A 13,388-nucleotide genomic window follows, 5' to 3' on the forward strand; every position below is an offset into this window, starting at 1 on the left:
ATTTTATTGACGGTTTCATTTACTAGATAAATCTCTAGCTTTGCTTCACCCAAGTAGCACATCATTTACTGTGATTTGTGGAATGCTTCAAAGTGCTATATATTTTTTTTCTTTTAGTAATTATGATTGTCAAAATATCTATAGATCATAAATGCTGTTTCTATGAAACAGAGTAACCTCCATGTTTATTCCTCGAACATATCTCCTGATGAAACCACCTTTTCTCTCTCTCTCTCTTTCTCTCTTTCTCTTCTTCTTCTTCTCACGGACCCTAATTTGGTTTCAAGGTTGGCTGTCCTTTATTAAACAAGAAATTCATCTAAACGAGTAGCTTTCCAAAGGTTGAATGCCAAATAGAGTAAATGTAATTAACATATTCATTTATTTTGAATATTCTATAATACTTCAGGGCAAGTAAATATTAAATATATATACATATATTTATTGTAAAATTTAAGGATTTTGCGCAACTCTGATACTACAGATGTTTCACGAATGGGACTATATGACCTTATCATCCAATTCCAATTCCAAAACAAAAAAGAGGGGACAGGACCTCTCGGCTCTCGGGGTAAGGGCACCCATTATAATATTTGGGGTCAACAATCGAAAGAAGATAAAATCATTGATTGGTGTGTTGTGCAAAATAAACCTGGATTATACTTGATGTAATTAAAGTGATATAATGGTGTACATATATATATATTGAAACTTAAAGAAGTTGGTCTGTGGTACCAACCAAAAAAGAAAAAGAAAATGCATTGGAGTATAACTTACATAATTTTAACTTGTTTATTTGGTTCTTATTCTTGCCGTGTTAAATGGCTAATGTGGATTGTTCTTGGAGTCCAAGACGCTGATGAATCCAATCTGTGTGAACACTATGTAATCTCTTTATCTATATAATTGTTATGGTAATAAATTGACTACTATACTATACTTACTAATTGGTGTAACAAACTTTATTAAGTTCCATGCTTTGATTCGCTCTTGATTTTTAAGAAAAAGTGGTTTTAGTACCAAAAGTTTCTTTTTCTTTTTCTGTCCTACCAAGTAAGCTTTGAAGCACCGTCAAATATAGTTTCCAAGTTTCCGTACACGCACACACAGATACCAATTTTTTTTTGGTAGGTAAAATAAATTAATTTATTCAGTACAGTAAAATTTTGGAATCGGCTAAACAACAATACCCCCCCAAATATACATATGTTTTTTGACTACATTTACAAGGACCACCTTTGTTACTCTGTCAACTATTCTTCAAAGACTAAACAAATTTCATATATATACTTTGGTAAGAGTAAAAAGTTTATTAAAAACAAAAAGACGAATTGACATAATTTCTGTCTTATACAATACTACCCACAATCGACATCATGAGTCATTAAAATTATACGATGGAGTAATATTTTGCTTCCTTCATTTCTTTTTACTATTCAACAAAAAAAATTGACATTGAATAGGATAGAATATCATTAATTTGTGTAACACAACTTGTTAATAAAAATAATAATAAAGAAGCCTAGGCTTATTTAGGCTGTCAAATGTAAACGTGCGTATAATTGCTCGTGTGCACATGAGAGGTAAATATTTATCCTTGATCCACAAACTCCCATTTGTTGTTGTCGTAAACAGTAGTAAAACAAAGCGTAAAGAAGCTTTCAATAACAGAAACGCAGGGGATTTGTAATTTTATAAGGTCTTTAATGAGCCCATTTTGTACTATGCAATTATGTACTTTTTAGCTGTTTGTAAGTGTCATCTATGTTATGGGAAGCGATGTCCTCGGATCTAGTAAAACATTATTTTAGTCTTATTACAGAACTGATAAATCTTTTACAGAAAAAAGAGTCTTTAGCTTACCTCGAAGATTCCAACATTATTGCTAAAGTTTTTGCTTCGTTTGTTAAAATACCATCAAGGAGCTTTCTATTAATTCCAGGCACTCTGAAATCATCCATGGGTAAGCCATACACGTCTCGATCCAGCTAGTTGTTTCTCACACCTTTAAGTATAGAAAAAAATTAATCCTCTTATTATTTCTATATATCTAATAAAGAGAGTTACTCGCCATGAACCGCTTAAGCTCCCAGCCATAACACCAAAGTTCTTAAATATAGGGATAATAACTTCAGAAAAAAAAACGTCCTTTCATGACTTGGATTAATTGGAGTTGATCTTCGACAGGTTTGATAATAGTCTGTTAGGATATGCAGAATCATACCAATAACATTGCCTTCGCCTGACAATGTCCAAATCTTTCGAGTATCCATGAAACTGTCAGAGTCTAGTGCACCATTTCAAAAAGAAGTTGCACCCTTTGAGATTTAATGTAAGAATTTGCATCTTGCTCGTCTCGGTAGGCTTTAAATATCGTTTGATTCGCAGAACTGCGACTTGTTCTTAAATCTAAAGACAATCGTATTTCAAATAAGTCCCTAAGACAACCATGATCGCCTTAACTGCGAGCAGGCTTTTTGGGTGATATGAGGTTCTTTGAAGGAGTATAGTAATTAAATCGCCTCCCATTTTTTTACAAAAGAATATTGGCTCTATAAAACTATCATAAGTATCTTTCTTATATTAGGAAGCTACATATACATCATTGATAATAACTTTGCCACAATGATACTAGGATTAAACGGATCTTTTGCATCATATAAGGACTATTCGTATCTCTCGCTTACTTCGCTTATAACATCTATGTGTATTCTTCTTCTACACCAGAACTCTAAGAGGAGAACGGAAGTTTTCTTTCTACTGCTTTCATCATTAAAGAAAACTAAAATGATGCATGAATTGCCTACCTTCATATCTTAATTCCCCTCTATCAAGCGCTTTTTAGACCCATCACCGAAACGGTAGCATTTGGCTGAATATGTGCCTGTTGCAAGTTGTCCTTTTCATGCTTTTCTGGCTCATTCTTTCTGATATTATAATTTGATATCCGTAACGATTTTGGATGGTCGGTAAAGATATCAAGTGATTAGCAGTATTATCTTAATGGAAGCTCAGTTGTTGAGGTGATATTAGCAGGCCGCTGTCTTCACTCATTCTAAGCATGTTCTTGATTGATTTGCAATCTATTGTTTGGCCGACAAGCTCCTCAACTAATTGTTTCAGTTAATCAGACAATCTTGCGGTAATGGGTCCCTCTATCTGAAATGGACCATGCTCAGGGTGCAACCAGCTCTACTTTACAAGAATGATGCCATCAGTCAAGATGCTCATGTAAATATTAGCTGACCAACAAATCGTAATTAATTTGCTTGTTCTGACGCATACAAGTATGTCGTCAAAAAATTAACGTCATCATACTGGTGGCTAAATAGCAAATCCTGAGGCTACTTGTATAAACGTGTGAATTAATAAAGTTTTTTTGTGGACATATGTTTTTGACACAACTTGTGTAATTCTAGTCTACTACTTGCTATTGCCCCCCACAATGCCACTCGTATTTGGGCCAGCATTCACTTTCTAGTATTAAATGGGCAACTCTAAGCATGTCTCTGAAATGTTACAGAAAGGGCATTCTCAGTGATCAAAGTGGTTGGTATTTAAGCGTGTTTGGCATAAAGATGTTTAGCTTGTTACATACAGCAGCAAATCTAACAAATAAACTACAGTCCTGCTGAATTCATTCTGGGCACTCCTTTAAAACAAAGAAAAATATCCGCATACTTCAAATTGGACTTTGTTCATTCATCACACATTACTTTAATCAACTTATCAAATCGAAGCAAATCATAACAGAAAACAACGCTAAGAAGCTTATGTCAAGAAAAATCGATATATATATATATAATATATTGGAGTTTATTTTACCTTAATAAGATCAGACAAACTGTAAGCTAGATTTTCACAAGCAGCTGAAATGTCTTTGTTTTGATTCTGCAAATCGTATTTTCGTACAGTACCCAGAGTGGTAGCCCTTAGCCTAAGTGGCATTCTAGTGTCCCAAAAGAAATATTGACAAAAAGGGCTTGTTATCACTTGAGAAAAATTATAAGAAAGAAACCTTTTACTTTTGATCAATTGAGATTGGAATTGCGAAACACTGCGATAATTGTTAGTAGACCAACATTGATAAATTGTGTGAAGGATCTTGGTTTTAGATCTTTTATTGCAGTAAGAATACCTACGCTTATTAAAGAGCACATGAAATTTAGATTGGTTTGGGCGCAGGATCACTGTAATTGGACGCGTGATCAATGGGTCCCTATCATTTGGCCCGATGAGTTTCGTTACTCTTCAAAAGGTAAGAGAAACTCCAGGATAGTGATTAGAATGTTTGGAGAGCAGTACAAGTTGGAAAATGGTATTCCCACAGTAAGATGGGGAAGAAGTGGGGGGCCGCTTTTATGGAAAGGGGGTTTGTACCTTTGGCCATTATTAAATTGTACTATGAACCAGAGCGTTTATGATGATATTTTGGTGAAATAATTCCATCCTTGGTTCACAGAAATCACAAAGAGAGAGAGAGAAAGAGAACGGGTCCTTTTTATTACAAGAAAACGGCGCCACTTGCCATACAAATAGATATGCTCGATGGTGGAAAGAATGCCACATGATCGGATGTTTTGAGTACTAATTCGCTCAAAACTTTGAATTGAATCCCATTGAGTATATCCGGCATACTCTAGAACGGCTAGAAGAAACAATACGACCAGAAGTTGATTCATTGAATGATTTGAGAAGGGTCTTGGAAGAGGAATGGGAAAAGACTGGTGTTCAGTGTACAGGTTGGTTATTTAAGAATATAAAAGGGCGCTGTCAAGTCGAAAGTTTGGTGGGCATTTGGTTAATTTGGATTTTCAATAAAATTACGAACTTCAATGATAACATAATCTTTAATGATAACATAAATGAACTTCAATGATAACATTATAAATGGATTTTGAGTGATACAAGAGTGAATTTCAGCCGGAGTCAAAAGAAACTATGATCAATTGGAAAACGAGCTTTGGGGGGTGGAGTCATTGTAAAAATAAAAATAAAATATAGCAAACAATCACTGCAACAAGGCTAAACGATCTGGCTGACCTGGATTATTATTATTATTGTTCTATAATTATTTGTGCCTATAAAAGCCCAGGTGGCCCAACCTCACCACCCTTTTTCTTCTCTTCTTTTTCTTTTTCCCTCAATCCACCTTTTCCCAGCACCCAAAGCTATCGATGCTTCATGCACCAGTTCCACCAGCAAGATTACCCATTCCACCCGGGTTCATAGGTAAAATATTCAACCTTTAATTGAGGAAGATTTAAATAAATAAACTGGTACTAATCTTGCTAAATTTTTATTTTGTTTTCAGATTTTGCTTCTTCTTCGTTTGATGCAATTCTCTATCCAGCTGCTATTCCTCCAACTACACCAATATCAGATAATCAAAGCGTCCAACGAAGATCTAGCCATCTTCCGGACCTCGTACCATTTATCCAACTTATAACCGAAAAATGCAATATCTTACCGGTTCACCTTGTAATGGCCCTTATGTACGTCCAGCGGTTTCGTAATGGTCTACCTGCAGGTAATACATCTATATCTATATATACACACTTGTATGTGTGTATGTGTGTGTGTGTGTTTAGTCATTCGATTGTTTTCTTTTAATTAATTAATCTCTGCTATTGCTAACATTATTATTTTCATTTGATTTTCAAAAAAAAGGTTACAAGGCAGAACCTGAAGCTGCTCACCGTATATTTGTGGCCAGCTTGTTGGTAGCCAGCAAATATAGTGACGATAACTGTCTGTCCACACGTCAGGTGGTTCGTGCTGCAGGCGATGTCTGGTCTATTAAGGAGATCACCCGTATGGAGATTGGCTTTCTTTGCTTCCTCCATTGGGATCTTCACATTCATCCTGATGAGATGGCTACCTTTTTACGAAATCTCAACTTTGACATTTCTCTTATTCTTCCCTCACCTTCCTTGTTTTGTTAAATTTCCGTTATCCTTTCTTTCTTTCTGTATTATTATTATTAGCTTTATTTTCTCCTGTTTATATTTTCGAACTATATAATCCACAATAATAATACCCTGTATAGCATTCTTTAATAGTTGGCTAGTCAATTTAAATAAATCATTATTATATTATATTCTTAATAATAAATAATAAATAATAGTAATATTGATACTTTATCATATCATATTATATTATATTATATCATGTTATATGCACCATGAAAATAATAATAATAAGAATAATAATAAGCATCTTTACATTATGATATTAGGCAATTAATATCCAAGGGAAAGAAAAATAGAAGAAGAGAGATATACAATAAATCAAACAAGATTCCTCATTATTTAATTTAATTTAATTTATATTCTCTATTGTACTATATTGTATTATCGCCTCACGTCATCTCTTTATATATATATAAAATAGAAAACAGGAACTTAAAAGTGATCGACACAGGGTTTTTTTTGTTTTGTTACTGTGTGACAGCAAAGCAAGACAACAAGGCACGTTGTTTTTCAATAGGCCTTTTTGCAATACCTATTTGATCTATTTTAATTAATTTTCTCTCAACCAGCAAAATAAGTCATATTCTATTGGCTAGGATCATCACCCCCAATAATTTTAACATTAATAAAAGTGTATGAAATATACATGTGCGTGCATACGAAGTAGTAAGTGAGTAAATGAGAGAATGGGTGAACTAGTTAGTGAGAGTGTGAGTTAGTGAGTTAGCGAGTGGGCAGGTCGATCAATGAGAGTAAGTATATTATAATAATTATAATAAAAAAGACTCTTTATATACATAATCTATATATATATATATATATATTACTTACTGCACAGTAATATTAATAGTAGTAATCATATTAATATGTTTCCATGACAGCAAAATTAATAAATTAATAAATTAATAAATAAAGATTGCCATGGATTCGCACAATTTTTCTTCTTAAAAAAGTATATATATATATATATATATATATTTAAATATATCCTATTTAAACAAGATCTTTGTGTATATATGTATATATGTATATATGTATTTGTCTTTTATTGTTATTTTATTTACCTATTTATTTATTTATTTATTTTAAAAGAAGGGATAGTAACCAGTAGCATGAGGTGTAAGTAATGACGTGTGTGGGACACTGATCTCATTTGAGAAAATAAGGGTATCGAAGTGGTGCTGGCGGTACAAGTGTAAAGGGAATATACGTGACAGAAACACGTCGAGATTTCAACATTTCTCACCTATAAAATAAGCCGTTTTCTCTTTTTAACCGGTTATCTCTTTCACAATTATCTTTCCCGAAAAGAATACCGTACAGCAATATATACACATATATACATACATATACATATGTATATCATACCCACACACATATAAATATATATATTTATAAATATCTACATACCTTAACTTACATTAACCAAATCCAAGTCTCATGAAGTTTGCAAAGGAACTCGAGGCTGAGAGTGTTCCAGAGTGGAAAAGAGCCTACATTGACTACAGCGGTCTAAAGAAAAGGCTAAAGAATATAGCAAAGGTAATCCTTTCTTATAAATTTTTAGAGAAATATGTAGTTCTTGGACTGATATCTTCCTTCTTTATAGGCTAAAAAAGTCGCTAGTCAGTCTCAATCAACTTTCTTTGACGAAAACTACGCCCCTCGAGATCCAGAAACCGAAATCGACAATCAAATACACACTGTGGATCCTGATCTCCAAAAGCCCGCAAAGCCAGGTCTTCCAGGACCTTATGGACATTCAAGATTGCACTCAGCAACACTGCCTCCTGATATTGGATCAAGCCTCCATCGACGCCAGTCAACCGTTTCGGGTTCACTGTTTCGCAGATTATCCACCCGATTTATGCGGGAGGACGCAGATTTGACCCGGACCACATCTTATCCAGGTAACTGACCACTCGACCACACGTGTCCTTCCTTTTATTGCATGTCGGATCTCACGGCCTTTTTTTTTCTCTTTTGACGTTTACAGGATCTTCACACCCAGGAGCACCTACCACTGTTGAGGAAGTACACCTTCGAGCAAACGATGCCGAGCGCGCCTTCTTTAATGCTTTGGATCAAGAATTCGAGAAAATCTCTCGATTCTACAAAGGTAACAAACAATAAGCTTTTGTATTATGTTTGGCTTGGAGAAATCTTTCAGAAAAAAAAGTATACAAGATTGTTCTGTTCTCAGCCATTCATTCTATTTTTACAGAAAAAGAGTCAGAGGCCGTAGCAAAATTGAAAGCCTTGAAGATACAGATACGACTGATATCAGAATTCGGGGTACAACTTTCCGAAATGGAGGTACAGCAACAGACTTTATATATACACTTATTCTACTTTGTATATGCAAGTTTATCAATAACTCAAAAATTGGTTTTTTTTTATTTAATAACAGCTAGCTGATGCCCGTTACCATGAGAACGGGTCATTTAATCCATTACATTGGATAACGGGACACAGACCAGGAGTCGCCAGCCCTGATGGCTTTCACTTGTCAGTCAAGTATGATAACCATATGAGTTACAATGTAAGCAAACTTAGATCCTTTCACTCCAAAAAAAGCAATCGTGCTTGCTATACTAAAGCTTTTGGGCTGATACAAAAAAAACAAATCACCAGGTTGCCAGAAGTAGATTGAAAAAGGCCTTTACTGAATTCTATCGGAGTATGGAGCTCTTACGGTCTTACAAGGTGAGTTATGATGTCGTTCAAGGCTGTTCAATTGTAGCACACAAACTGACTGAACAACAAAAAAAAACCTTCGTAATTGCACATCTTTCAGAGCCTCAATCAAACTGGCTTCCGAAAGATCTTGAAGAAGTTTGACAAGGTGAGTCAGTATACAATACATTTTCTTGGGCTTTTTGGGCTTTTTTTTTCTTCTTTAAAAAAAAATAGCCGTGAACTGATATTAACTTTAATAATAGACTGCTGGTTGGGTAGCCAGCACTCCTTACATGAGAAAAGTAAGGCGCTCTTACTGGGTGACATCTAACGAATTAGATGAAGCCATACGAACCACAGAGGTAATACACATACAAGATTTATCACTTGAGAGCATACGATCTAACCAGACAAGTCTTTTATTTTTTTATTTTTTTACTTTTTTATTTTAAAAAAAAAACAACAACAAAACAACAACATTAAATACTTTAGGATCTGTTCGTAAAGGAGTTTGCTAATGGACATCGAAGGCGTGCAATGGCCAAGCTTCGTGTACCTGAGAAGCAAGAGGTAAGCAAGAAATTTACAACCCAATTTCACCACAATAATAAGGCAAATTTGTTTCTTTACTTTAATTCTAATTCTTATTTATATATATATATATTTGTAGAGTTACACGGGAACTACCCTCAGAATCGGTTTATTTCTTGGTGCAGCCATTGCAATGTTCTATCAGGTGTTCTCATTAGGTACTTTACACTCAATTGATTATAGAATGACATTAACTTTATTTTATTGTACCTAGCATCTGAAAAACTCAAGTATCAAGTAGAGCCAAGTATCATATTCAATCTCCAAATATATGCCTGTTTTTCTCTACCAATTCTGTTTTGCCTCGGATTTGCTGTCAATACATTTGTCTGGAACAAGTCTCGTATCAACTACAAGTTTATCTTTGAGCTGAATCCTCGAACTAACCTTAGCCATGATCAATTTGCAGAAGTAAGAATACAATATATACGTGTGTGTGTATGCACTTTTTGTGTAAAGCTATTAAACATTCAACACCCTATTTTAGTTACCTTCCCTGATGATATTTCTCATGTCAGTCATAATGTACATCGACTTTTCAGAGAGTCTTGCGCCGACCATTCCGTCTAATTTGTGCCCAATGATACTATTTATTATCTTAATGGCTATCTGTTTGTGCCCGTTCAAAATTCTATACTACTCTGCAAGAAAGTGGCTGGGTGCCACCTTGGTAAATAAACAGCATAATAAGCCTTTGGCTTTAATATAGCTATCTGCTCATCGTAAACCTAATCATAATTATAATAACAGGCACGCATTTTTATGAGTTACTGTTACTCCGTTGAATTCCGAGACTTCTTTATCGCAGATGAGCTCAATAGTTTGGCTTATTCATTCTGGACGTTGGCCTACTTTTTTTGTGCCTACAGCTGGCATTGGGAAGATTTGGGTAAGCCTCAATTCTTTTTCTTTTCTTTTTTTTTAAAAAAAAAAGAATATTACAAAACGCAAGGGGGGTGTTTATTTACAATACCTGTTTATTAGGTGCACACTGCTCTGTTATGCAGATGTGGTCAACACCAGTCCTTGCCTCAGTTCCCGCTTGGTGGCGTCTGTTGCAGTGCATACGACGTTACAAAGACTCTAGTGAATTTGTACATCTCCAAAACGGGTGCAAATATATTACCAGTATTGCAGCAGCAATGACAACGGGAACCAGACGTATATATCGTAAGTCTACAACTTGTGTACTATATTATTTCTTGATTACTTATCTATTCTGTTTGATAGCATTTCTTTGGTTAAAGATCCTGTGGATTGTGGCCTGTTCGATCAATTCAGCGTACACATCTATCTGGGACATTAAGATGGATTGGGGACTTTTGAGACCAAACAGTAGACATTATTTGTTGCGCAATGAACTAGTGTTTTACAAATGGGTAACTAAGAGTTGTATACATGTATACAATTTATTTTTTGTTTGCCTATTCACAAAGGACTAACAGTTTTGTATAATTATTTTATGTTTAAAAGGCTTACTATGTGGCTGTGCCTATTAATGTTTTGCTTAGATTTGCATGGACTTTAAACCTGGCAAACTTTGCGATTCATCCTCAATTACTTGGATTTATTCTTGCAGTAGTTGAAGCACTTCGACGCCTGCAGTGGAACTTTTTTCGTCTTGAGAATGAGGTACGCAGATTTTATTTTGCAGTACAGAACATGATTTACTTATCCCTGATTTTTATTTTTTATTTTTAAAACAACAAACAAACAAACCAACCAACCAACCAACCAACCAACCAAAAAAACAAACAAACAAAACTTTGTATTTCTAGCACCTAAATAACTGCGGTGCCTATTGTGCTATCAAAGAAATTCCTCTTCCGTTTGCCATTACAGATGCTGCAAAGGCACTGTATGCAGAAGAAGAAGGTTCTATTCAGGCACCACCTCCTGAAACTGATGGTGTTCCACACGCTCCCACAATGGCTCCTCAACCCCTTGTTCGACACCAATCTTTGCTTCATCCTCTCCAGTCACCAATGGATGGACCTGCTGGTACTTTCTATGCCCGTCGTGATTTTGAGAACAGACGCGAGAATATTGAAGTTGAGGAGGGAAGCCACCCTCACAGGATTGCGCGCCAAGGGTCTGTTGTGCTAGATGCACTAGACCGAATCAGAGACATCAGAGATTCCGACACGAGCAGTGAAGGGTCTGAGGGCGATGAAAATGAAGAAGAAGAAGGTGACTCTGATTCACCTTCTACTCTTCATGAAAATACAGTGGCCAATTCTCGCCTGTAGTCAATATATTTTATAGCATCATTCTTTATTTTTGTTTCTACCTATTATTATTCATTGTAAATCATTTAAAGATATACATTCTATAATCATCATGTAATTAATTACTTATTTACCTATCTACCTATTTACTCACTTAATTACTCTTATATACGCATATGGCAATCTTGCTATCGTATAATTGCTTTGGTAAAAAAAACGCAAAAGAAAGAAAGAAATGATTGGATAAATTGTCACAAATTTTGATCTATAGAAAGAGGAATAGAGAAATGAAGAAAATAGAAGAAGAAGGGTGGTGACTTCATACTAGCACATAATACCAAATCAAGTAAAGATGCACAGCATGTATAAATATGTATATATATATATATAGAATAAGTAGGGGGTTAATTCAAGAAGAATAGTGGTACTTGTCACCATATAGAGCAAAATTATCTGGAGACGGAAAGTGTAGAAATAAAACTGTAGCCCGTGTCCTATTTTATATATCAACTATCCGGCCTATTTCACTCCTATTATTCCAGCCAAAAATAACGTGGGCTTGATACAAAACGTCTGCATTGCTCAGACAAGGTTTATAACAAAAAAGCAAACGTCCAAAAAGAGTATTTGATATTATATTTTATATAAATAATATTTTAACTTCATATGTATGGGGTCCGAAAGAAATGTTTCGCACCTTTTAATATCCGTTAATGGTAAAGAGGATATCTCACCTTCAAATCCATGTCTAAAGATATACAATGCTTATTGAAGTATGATACTTGAAAGAATAAATATTAATACCATAATCATAAAAAGTAACTCTCATACCAAATTTGCTTAAGGTTCTTTTTTGCTAAAGTAATGTCAAATAGTTGGACATACTCAAGCAGAAATTTATAAAGATATATTTGGATATCGCAATACTCAAATAAATTTACCTTGGGCTCATCCAAGCTTCTTGACTGGGAATATCTTTTCTTAAGATTTCTTTCAAAAGTTCTTCGCGTATTTTCCATAAGCCTCAGGTTTGGGTTATTTGGGAATCAATTCAAAACATCCAGTCCTTGCTCTTTCTGGAATATTTCTCCAACCTTTACATTATAAGCTTTGATATTATTTTCTGAAATCTATAACTACAGCTCTTAGCACCAGAAATGTTATGTAAAATTGGGTAGACGGCTTCGAATAACCTTCATATAAGTTGGTTTACCAAGGCTTTCATCTACAAAAACAAGTGGTCCAAGTCCTCCCGACCAGGCACACCCCAGACCACAAAAATTCTGCAAAGAAGTATGACACTCTTTGCAGGATTTCCCCCAATCCCTTGCACAAAGCATATCCTTGTACATTGTATTTTATCATTGGCACTAATTTATAAGAGCTTTACAACAAAATAGTATAGATTATTCTGGTATAAAAGTCTTCAGATGAAGCAATAATAAAATGTGTCCTCATCTACCCTTATTTGATTGATCAAACCCTCTATTATCTTTGTTTATACATCTATTTTCATTGTCACCGGCTTAGATCCGCTCTTAGCGATATGTATAAGCATACTTCTTGATATATCTGTCTCTTCTATATATTTATATATTCCACTGCCTTTCTTTACTGTCGGATAGACCTGAGCGTTATCACAGTAATTCGGTCTTTATATATATATTACCTTCTGAACTCGTTGGAAACTTTCGTTTATTCTTCTTTTTCTGACAACGTTGCACTACACCAACTCAACACTTATCAATCGCCATTCTTTCATTTCTTTGCCTCTTTGGGACAAGAGAGCTTATGCTCCACTTCTCTTCAACTTAACACCAGACCTGACTATTTTTATTCATCTTGTAAGATTCAAAATGTGGCTCATTGCTCTAAATGACAATTTACCACCGTTTATTCAAGTTTTTCTTAGTTTTAT

The 13,388-nt window shown here is 34.8% G+C and overlaps 4 protein-coding genes across 4 annotated transcripts; 3 read left to right on the forward strand and 1 right to left on the reverse strand.

Annotated features, from left to right (window-relative positions):
- Positions 1-1,730: 1,730 nt before the first annotated feature.
- Positions 1,731-2,273, reverse strand: PHYBLDRAFT_141443 (hypothetical protein; the record flags this gene model as incomplete). The annotated part of the gene is made up of 4 exons (XM_018430594.1): positions 1,731-1,791; positions 1,864-1,988; positions 2,068-2,129; positions 2,225-2,273. 4 exons carry the CDS (start codon positions 2,271-2,273, stop codon positions 1,731-1,733), a joined length of 297 nt encoding a protein of 98 aa, XP_018295602.1.
- A 1,885-nt stretch (positions 2,274-4,158) lies between these two features.
- PHYBLDRAFT_60695 (hypothetical protein) lies at positions 4,159-4,879 on the forward strand (the record flags this gene model as incomplete). Its single annotated transcript, XM_018440684.1, has 2 exons — positions 4,159-4,258; positions 4,644-4,879. 2 exons carry the CDS (start codon positions 4,159-4,161, stop codon positions 4,877-4,879), a joined length of 336 nt encoding a protein of 111 aa, XP_018295603.1.
- Positions 4,880-5,177: 298 nt separating this feature from the next.
- On the forward strand, positions 5,178-5,945 carry PHYBLDRAFT_60696 (cyclin; the record flags this gene model as incomplete). Its single annotated transcript, XM_018440685.1, has 3 exons — positions 5,178-5,232; positions 5,315-5,530; positions 5,671-5,945. The coding sequence occupies 3 exons, from the start codon at positions 5,178-5,180 to the stop codon at positions 5,943-5,945; spliced, it is 546 nt and encodes a 181-aa protein (XP_018295604.1).
- A 4,074-nt stretch (positions 5,946-10,019) lies between these two features.
- Positions 10,020-11,044, forward strand: PHYBLDRAFT_92782 (hypothetical protein; the record flags this gene model as incomplete). The annotated part of the gene is made up of 4 exons (XM_018443801.1): positions 10,020-10,131; positions 10,227-10,621; positions 10,716-10,874; positions 11,021-11,044. Coding segments are annotated over 4 exons (690 nt in total), but the record flags the coding sequence as incomplete, so codon positions are not given.
- Positions 11,045-13,388: the final 2,344 nt, after the last annotated feature.

Source organism: Phycomyces blakesleeanus (genome assembly GCF_001638985.1).
Source record: "Phycomyces blakesleeanus NRRL 1555(-) unplaced genomic scaffold PHYBLscaffold_4, whole genome shotgun sequence".
NCBI lineage: Eukaryota > Fungi > Mucoromycota > Mucoromycetes > Mucorales > Phycomycetaceae > Phycomyces > Phycomyces blakesleeanus.